The following is a 9,923-nucleotide window of genomic DNA, read 5'->3' as shown; positions in this document are numbered from 1 at the left end:
TAGACAGCAATTGCTGATATAGCTGCGGGTGAGCACTTATGTGGAGAATGACATTTTCATAAAGGTATACATACCCACCTCTAGGATGAGATTTCATCTGCTGTGGAAGAAGGACATGTAGAGATTAATTCTGGTGTTATGACATCCTAGGAACTTTTTTCAAGTGGGTGAAGGAGTCTTTTAGATAACTTAGGTCAGTATTTGACTTAGGAGCAGATGTCTCTGGTGGCTGTATGCTTAAAGGTGTCATGTCACACTTTGGGAGTCCAAGGCAAGTGGATCACTTGAGGTTAAGAGTTTGAGACCAGCCTGGCCAAGATGGTGAAACCCCGTCTCTACCAAAAATATGAAAAATTAGCTGGGTGTGGTGGCGTGCACCTGTAATCCCAGCTACTCAGGAGGCTGAGGCAGGAGAATCGCTTGAACCCGGGAGGCGGAGGTTGCAGTGATCGAGATTGCGCCACTGCACTCCAACCTAGGTGACAGAACGAGACTCTGTCTCAAAAAAAGAAAAGGTGTCATGTCAAATATGAAGCTAACAAAATCCTTGAGAGACAGGACGCATTCAACTCTTAAACATTTGATGGTAGCCAGCCAGATAGGTATTATGGAAGAGGTAAAGTACATGTCTACCCAGTAAATGCTCATCTTGCTAAAGCTGATGTTGCAAACTTTCTCTGCATCCTGGGGTTGTCCAGAATCTTGGTAGGACACGACTGCATGTAGGCATCTACCTGCTCCTTATATGGGATCTTCTCTATTTGTTACAGCTGAGGATGGATGCCTATAAAGATCTATCAAAGATCTAGACAGAATTATTCTGATGCTAGTACCATTAGTGTAATGCTAGATGTTTTAACAAATAGACCTTCAAATATGTAATGTCTCAAACACAGCAGAAGTTTAATTTTCACCCAAATAACAGCACAAGGTGGGTATTCTTGTACTGTTGGCAGGTGACTCTCTTCCAATATCATGACTCAGGGACACAGGCTATAACCATCTCACGGCTCTGCTATGTCTTAGGGCCATGTCATCATCTGCATTCATCCATAGAAGTGGGAAAATAATATAGAAGAGGGTATAAAAGCCTTAGCCTAGAAATGGCACGTATCACTTCCTCTCCCATTTTATTGCCTAGAGGAAGGGGCATATATCAGTTCCTCTTCTATTCCATTGCTTGGAATTCAGTCATATGGCCACACTTAGGTCCAAGAAAGACTGGAAAATATGGATTAGCTCTCTTCCCAAGAAGAAGAGAAAATACATTTGTGTTGAACAGCTAGTAGCATTGAATATGACAACTTTTTACTTTTTCTTCCAGCAGAGTTCCGGAGCCCGGTAGTTTTGGCTGCTTGCTTCATAAGAAAATAGAACTTTAGGAGCAATGCTTGTTTTGCTGTTTGTGGGCTGAGTTTCTGTCCGCCTTAACTGGTTCAGGTTGCAGTGGATGAAGAGAATTGTCATGGATGCCAGGCTCTTATGCTTAGAAGGCAACCTTGGTGGTCAATAGCTGACATTCCCACCAGGGATAATTTAACCTTTGCTTGAATCATATTCTAAGAAGCAAGCTCATATTCTAAGTCCTATAGTGTAATTCATCTCAATAAATGGCCCACCATCAGTTCAGTGTTCAAAATAGAATAATTCTTTATTTCATTCTTTCCTCCCCTCCCCACACAAGAAGTCACGTGATTCATAGCTCCAAAATACATCTCAGATCTGCCTTTTGCTGTTCATGTACACTGTTACCATTCTAAGCCTATCTCTCTATCTATTTAGATAGATATAGATATACATATCTGTGTAAACAAGTTGTAAGTTTCTATAATTAATCAATTTTAATGGTGAAATTCACCAGACACTTTTCTTCATCTTACCTGACCTCTCTGGTATTTATCACACTTTCCTGAAATTCTTTCTGGCAGGCATTTTTCTCACTTTCCTGAAACTAATCCTGTGGTTTTAACAATATGGTTTTAAATAGGCTTTTCTCTACTTCCTGGCCTTTCTTCTAAGTCTTATTGCAGACTGTTCTTCCTTTTCCCACCCTTCAAATGTTGATGTTTCCTTTTTCTCTTTTTCTTTATACTTTCCTTGGGTGATCTCATTTGTTCCCACTGATTTTACCTAAAATTTAATTGCTTACAATTCCCACATGTATTTATACTGGTCAAAACTCATTCCTGAGCTTCAAACCCTGAATATACAACTGTCTTTAAAATAGTTCCCCCTTGATGTTCTGTAGGTACCTCATTCTCAATATGTCTCCAACTGAATTTATCAGCCTTTCCACCACCAAATGTGCTTTTCCATATGTCTTAGGTCAGATTCCCCAAAATCTGAGCCTGAAATGGAAATTCTTGTTCAAATTATTTGTGGAGAAAATGCTTTCAGGTAAAGAGTGAGGGAAGTAGGATAGGACAGGGTAAAAGTTAAGCAAGTATTTGATTTCAGCTGGAAACTAGCAACAGTATGATCTTATGGGGAAATGCTGGAGCACAAGTTATACCATGAATCTTACCTTGAGGCTAGGAAGCTGGACTTTTGTACTGTCCTCAGTGAGTAAATTATTGCCTGAGGCCTGTGGGTGGCTGAGCCGCCTCTTAGGTAAGGTGGCTCACCATTAATTTGGGCTCTAGGACATTTTTTTTTTTTTTTTGAAAATGGAGTAACTGTGAGTTATCAGTCAACATTCACAGCAGTTGGGGGATGCATGGTTAAAGGCATATGGGTGGGGCACCAACATACCCACTATTACCTCATCCCTGAATTCCCTATATTAATATGTAGCACCACTGTCTACCCAGGTATCCAAGTAGAAATCTGGGAGTGATCATGGAGTCTTTTTTCCCCTCTCTCATCCCTCATTTAAATAGTAATAATAATAAATGATAATTATTGAGTGCCCACAATATAAATTTCAAATTCCATAGCATGGTTCGTAAAGTCTCATGGGATATGGCTCCTGTCCATTTCTCCAGTCTGGTATTTAATATTCTCTTCCTTACACTCCATTCTGGCCACCCTAAACCTGTTGTGGTTTTCTCAACATAATGTGCTATCACTCTCAACCCCTCTCATCATGTCATCGTCACCTGATCAACTCTTAATTGTCCTTTGAGAGAGTCCACATATATTACCTCCTTAGGGAAGCCTTCTCTGACTACCCTAGGGTGAATTAGATAATTAACATTTGAGCTCTTACAGCATCCCATGCCCTCATTTTTCAGAACACATTTCACAACGAAATACAATTGTTAGATTACTTGCCTATCACCCTTCGTTGAATGTGAACTTTTTCAGGACAGTGATTTTATCTTGTTTGTCTCTTTTTCTCTAGCATGCGTTCCAGTGTCTTGGATGTTGTGAACATGCACTAAATGCTTCTCACATTAGTGAAATAAAATGAATGAATGCAAAGAGAAAGTGTGGCCAAAATTCTAAATGTTTCTTCTGAAAAAAATTGTATAAGTTCTGGCCTGATGTTTATATAGGGAAACTATTTTAATAGATGCTAGGTAGATGAGTATTCATAGAAAGACAACCTGTTCTACATTTTACTGTATCATCTCTCTTTAGTCCTCTTGAGCCACTGAGCTCCATTCCAGAAAGTCCCAAAGAAATCAGGGAGAAATCTACAGCTTCAGTTTCACTTATAATTATGCTAAAAGAGATCCCTCTCTGAAATTTTCCCCTTTGGCCATTGAATTTGTTTTCTACTGCTGCTGTAACAAATTAGCACAAACTTAGTCGCGTAAAACATCACTAATTTATTATCCCACAGTTCTGTAGATCAGCAGTCAATGCCGACTCAGCTGGGTGTTTTGCTTGGCATCTCAAAACTCTGAAGTCAAGGTGTCAGTTGCACTGTGCTCTTATCTGGAGATCTGTGGCAGGGGGCAGGGCGGGGGTGAGGGGGAACCATTTCTAGGTTCCTTCAGGTTGCCTGCAGAATTCAGTTCAGTGGGGTCATAGGATTGATGTATTAGTCCGTTATCATGCTGCTAATAAAGACATACCTGAGACTGGGTAATTTATAAAGGAAAGAAGTTTAATGAACTCACAGTTCCACATGGCTGGAGAGGGCTCACAATCATAGCAGAGGGTGAAGGGGAAGCAAGACACGTTTTACGTGGTGGCAGGCAAGAGGACGTGTGCAGGGGAACTCCCCTTTATAAAACCATCAGATCTCATGAAACTTATTCACTATCATGAGAACAGCATGGGAAAGACCTGCTCCCATGATTCAATTACCTCTTAGTAGGTCCCTCTCACAATTTGTGGGAATCGTGGGAACTACAATTCAAGATGAGATTTGGGTGGGGACACAGCAAAACCATATTAATTGAGGTCCCTGCTTTCTTGCTGGGTGTCAGCTGAGGGTGGTTACCAGCTTCTAGAGGCTGCCCACATTCTTTGGCTTATAGCCTCCTTCCCCCATCTTCAAAGCCAGCAATGGTCTGTTGAGTCCTCATATTTTGAATCTCTCTGATTTATCTTCTGCACTCTTCTTTTGCTTTTATGGGATCATGTGATTAGTTAGATTAGGCTCACCCTGATAATCTCCTTTTTGTTGTATAACAAAACACAATCACAGGAGTAACACTAGGGGTTGGAGATCATGGGAGTCAAAATTCTGTCAGCCACACAACCAATCATAAGAAGGGTCAAGAGAAGGTTATGTGCCCTCAACTCTCGTCCCCATTTGAGACAGGACAGCTGTGACTCTCATTTCTCTCTCTCATTTCCAGATGAAAGACTTACGTCATGAGAATATTAACCCTTTATTGGGTTTCTTCTATGATTCGGGGATGTTTGCCATTGTGACAGAATTCTGTTCCCGAGGGAGCCTAGAAGACATACTGACAAATCAAGATGTGAAACTCGACTGGATGTTTAAATCATCACTCCTGCTGGATCTCATAAAGGTTAATGGGAAGAATGAGGAAATCTTGGATTTTCTCTGTAGATTAGAACTTTAATGTTTTGGGATATTTTATTTTTCTCAGATTGTTGTGATCATTTCACTCCTTACTTTCTGTATTAGTCCATTTTCATGCTGCTGATAAAGACATACCTGAGACTGGGAAGAAAAAGATGTTTAATTGGACTTACAGTTCCACGTGGCTGGGAAGGCCTCAGAATCATGGCAGGAGGTGAAAGGCACTTCTTATATGGCGGTGGCAAGAGAAAATGAGGAAGAAGCAAAAGTGGAAACCCCTGCCAAACCCATCAGATCTCATGAGACTTATTCACTATCACGAGAATAGCACAGAAAAGACCAGCCCTCACGATTCAATTACCTCCCCCTGGGTCCCTCCCACAACACGTGGGAATTCTGGGAGATACAATTCGAGTTGAGATTTTGGTGGAGACACAGCCAAACCACATCATTCCACCCCTGGCCCCTCCAAATCTCATGTCCTCACATTTCAAAACCAATCATGCCTTCCCAATAGTCCCACAAAGTCTTAACTCATTTCAGCATTAACCCAAAAGTCCACAGTCCAAAGTCTCATCTGAGACAAGGCAAATCCCTTCTGCCTATGAGCCTGAAAAATCAAAAGCAAGCTAGTTACTTCCTATATACAATGGGGGTACAGGTATTGGGTAAATACAGCTGTTCTAAATGGGAAAAATTGGCCAATACCAAGGGGTTACAGGGCCCATGCAAGTCCGAAATCCAGTGGGGCAGTCAAATTTTAAAGCCCCAAAATGATCTCTTTTGACTCCAGGTCTCACATCCAGGTCATGCTGATGCAAGAAGTGGGTTCACATGGTCTTGGGCAGCTCTGCCCCTGTGGCTTTGCAGGGTACAGCCTCCCTTCTGGCTGCTTTCATGGGCTGGCATTGAGTGTCTGTGGCTTTTCCAGGTGCACAGTGCAAGCTGTCAGTGGATCTGGAGGATGGTGGCCCTCTTCTCACAGCTCCACTAGGCAGTGCCCCAGTAGGGACTATGTGTGGGGGCTCTGACCCCACATTTCCCTTCCTCAGTGCCCTAGCAGAGGTTCTCCATGAGGGTCCTGCTCCTGCAGCAAACTTTTGCCTGGGCATCCAGGCATTCCCATACATCTTCTGAAATCTAGGCGGAGGTTCCCAAACCTCAGTTCCTGACTTCTGCACACCTGCAGGCTCAACACCTCATGGAAGCTGCCAAGGCTTGGGGCTTCCGCCCTCTGAAGCCACAGCCTAAGCTTTATGTTGGCCCCTTTCAGCCATGGTTGGAGCAGCTGGGACACAGGGAACTGAGTCCCTAGGCTGCACACAGCATGGGGACCCTGGGCCCAGCGCATGAAACCACTTCTTCCTCCTGGGCCTCCAGGCCTGTGATGGGAGGGGCTGCCATGAAGGTCTCTGATGTGGCCTGGAGACATGTTCTCCATGGTCTTGTGGATTAACATTAGGCTCCTGGCTACTCATGCAGATTTCTGCAGCCAGCTTGAATTTCTCCTCAAAAAATAGGTTTTGCTTTTCTACTGCGTTGTCAGGCTGCAAATTTTCTAAACTTTTATGCTCTGTTTCCCTTTTAAAACAGAATGCTTTTAACAGCACCCAAGTCACATTTTGAATGCTTTGCTGCTTAGAAATTTCTTCTGCCAGATACCCTAAATTGTCTCTCTCAAGTTCAAAGTTCCACAAATCTCTAAGGCAGGGGCAAAATGCCACCAGTGTCTTTGCTAAAACATAACAAGAGTCACCTTTGCTCCAGTTCCCAACAAGTTACTCATCTCCATCTGAGACCACCTCAGCCTGGACCTTATTGTTCATCTCACTATCAGCATTTTTGTCAAAGCCATTCAACAAGTCTCTAGGAGAGTCCAAACTTTCCCACATTTTCCTGCCTTCTTCTGAGCCCTCCAAACTGTTCCAACCTCTGGCTGTTACCTAGTTCCAAAGTGGCTTCCACATTTTCGAGTATCTTTTCAGCAATGCCCCACTCCCAGTACCAACTTACTATATTAGTCCATTTTCATGCTGCTGATAAAGACATACCCAAGACTGGGAATAAAAAAGAGGTTTAATTGGACTTATAGTTGCACATGGCTGTGGAGGCCGCAGATTCATGATGGGAGGCAAAAGGCACGTCTTACATGGCAGTGGGAAGAGAAGATGAGGAAGAATCAAAAGCAGAAACCTTTGATAAACTCATCAGATCTCATGAGACTTATTCACTATCATGAGAATAGCATGGAAAAGACCAGCCCCCATGATTCAATTACATCCTCCTGGGTCCCTCCCACAACACATGGGAATTCTGGAAGATACCATTCAAGTTGAGATGTGGGTGGGGTCCCAGCCAAACCATATCACTTTCCTTCACAAGTTTTGCCCCCACCACCCTTCTCACAGTCCTTTTGTCCATATCTGTTATATGATACAGATATGGAAAAGGTTTGCCTGTCCCCTCTCCAGTTTGAGGTCCAGATTTTTCTTTACCTCCTGTTGCCATTAAGCACTCTTCTGCCTTAAGCCATCCTTTCTTTCATCCAATTTCTCTGCTTTGTGGATGTGGGAAAGTGCTCACTCCCAGATTATTTGGTGCTACTTAGCCCTACCTCCTAGTTTTAACCCTTCTAAATGATGGCTCAGTCTAGAACTAGGTGACAAGTCTTTACATACCATGGCTGTGTATGTGGAACTCAGTGCCACTGGAAAACCAAAAGACCAGTGGATCTATCAGGCATCACCTTTATTCTCTGAGCCAAAGATTCCTGACAGCCAAGGTAGGGTTCATAGATGAGTCCCATAGAGGAGCTTCTGGGGATTCCATGAATGCCATGGAATGATATGCAAATTGTGTATATGTGCATTGAGTATGATCTGCATACTCAATGACTTTTTGGGCTTCCTGCATATTGATCATAGTCTTGACCTTTTTCTGCTAGTCTAATCCTTTTTCAGGGGCCTTGAAAGGGAAAGACATTCTCTCATGTCAGTTCCCTTTAAGATAGATGTGATTAGCCTCCTTTTACAGAGGCTCAGGGAGGCTAAATGAGGTACACGTTTTTATAGAGTGTCTGGCACATATAGTAGGTACTCAATAAATATTTCTCAGCCATATTATTAGGTGGCAGAGCTGATAATAAAGTCCAAATCTCCTGATTCTTATTCTAGTACTTTTTCTGCTCACACTGTAAGCTAAGCCCAGTGAGTTAAGGGAGGAGCCTCTATATGACAATCCTCTCAAGGCCATGATGAATGAAAAGCAACTGTTAGACAACACGGGGGGAATCTTGCCCACTGTAGACTCTACTCAGAAGTACTGAAGAGGGCAGACTATCCAAGAGCACACGGTGAAAAGAATTCCAAGTACAAAGGAGTGTCACACTGCAAAAGAGCCAGACACTTAAAAGGACTCTTAGCAAACAAAGTTCTGAAATGACTGTACTAGAATATAAATGTATGTATATGCAGAATGAATAAATCCATCTGAACGAGAGTCCTGGTCACATTTGAATACCATATGAAGGCTGCCAAGCAAGTGCAGAGATCAGTACTAGACAGCTTTCTTCTTTCTGGTTGCCTATTTTTAATTACAAAAATAATATATTAAGTGTAAAACTCAAATGACATATATTGGAAAAATACTCACATTTACTCAACCCTCTTTCTTCATACTCCCCCTCAAAGTTAACTACTGCTAACAATTTGGCAACCCACCTTGTAATTAATTTCATGTGTATTTCTATGCATTATAGATGACTTTTTTGTTTGTTAAATATACATGCTGTCACATAGTTCTGTAATTACTATATTTCACTTACTTTATGGATTAGAGTTGTTTCTATGTCAGCTACATACAGATCTATCTTATTCTTTTTAAGTGCTGCAGAATATTCCCTAGTGAGAAATGTACCACACTCTAGCCAGTCCCTTATTGATATTTAGTGCGTTTCCATTTATATACTATTATAAAAGCAAAGCTACAACAAGCATTCTTATCTTTGTCTCTTTGTATATACATGCAAGCATTTCTCTGGAGGAGAGGTAGAACCCCTGGATCATAGGGAACACATAGTTTAAATTTTGATAGCTATTGCCAAATTGCCTATGCACAAGTTTATCCCAGCTTCCATTCTTGCCAATAATAGGTGAGAGTAGGTTAGAACTTTTGGGGAAAATCAAAATCTCCAAATTCCTGGCAATTATATGTATATGGATCCATTCTGTATCTGAAATGTTAATAAATCTCCTGGTAACACATAATTCTCTGCACACACAAGATAACATTCTTCATCAAAGCATAAAATTTTAGAGCTACAAGGGATCTGAAAACTGACTCATGTTGTCAGAGGTTTACTTTGCCTGCATAGAAGAGAAAAAAGCTGAGTTCTGGATCATAATAGCTCATGCCATTAACAACCTCAGAAATTGGTGTTAAAAGCACAAAATAGTTAAATGAGTTGCTAAATAAATCCTGTTGTGTCATCTACAGGGCATGAAGTACTTACACCACAGAGAGTTTGTTCATGGTAGGCTAAAGTCTCGAAACTGTGTGGTAGATGGGCGTTTTGTACTAAAAGTGACAGATTATGGCTTTAACGACATCTTAGAAATGCTGAGACTCTCTGAAGAGGAATCTTCTGTGGAAGGTAAGCAATGAATTGTACCCTTCTGATGCACACGAGGTAACTCCAAAGTTCAAATGAAAATATGCACTGAATTAAAGCCTCAGGCTGATTTCAACTCTCCACTTTTGTTGAAAATCCAGCCTCATTTCCAAACCAAGGGACTTGAATGAAGTAGGCCTGCTGTAACCTCGGCCCAGCCTAGCTTTCTGAACAAAGCCAGTGTAATAATGTTCAGTTCCTGCTGTGGCAGGATTAGGCTGTATTGTTTGGAGACCCCAGCAGTCCCTGGAAAAACTTGCTGAGCACTAGGCACACAGTAGGTGCTCAATAAATACTTGTCAAGTTGAA

General features: G+C 41.8%; 1 protein-coding gene across 1 annotated transcript in view; it reads left to right on the top strand.

Annotated features, from left to right (window-relative positions):
- Window positions 1-9,923, top strand: part of GUCY2F (guanylate cyclase 2F, retinal) — a 105,593-nt gene that overhangs the window by 64,367 nt on the left and 31,303 nt on the right. The window contains 2 exon segments of the mRNA XM_032756413.2: window positions 4,755-4,931; window positions 9,440-9,596. Of these exon segments, the coding sequence (XP_032612304.1) occupies window positions 4,755-4,931; window positions 9,440-9,596 (334 nt within the window).

The sequence above is a fragment of the Hylobates moloch genome, unplaced genomic scaffold, assembly GCF_009828535.3.
Source record: "Hylobates moloch isolate HMO894 unplaced genomic scaffold, HMol_V3 SCAFFOLD_7, whole genome shotgun sequence".
In the NCBI taxonomy this organism is placed as follows: domain Eukaryota; kingdom Metazoa; phylum Chordata; class Mammalia; order Primates; family Hylobatidae; genus Hylobates; species Hylobates moloch.
Note: the sequence above shows the minus strand (reverse complement) of the source record. Positions and strands in the feature narration are given on the sequence as shown.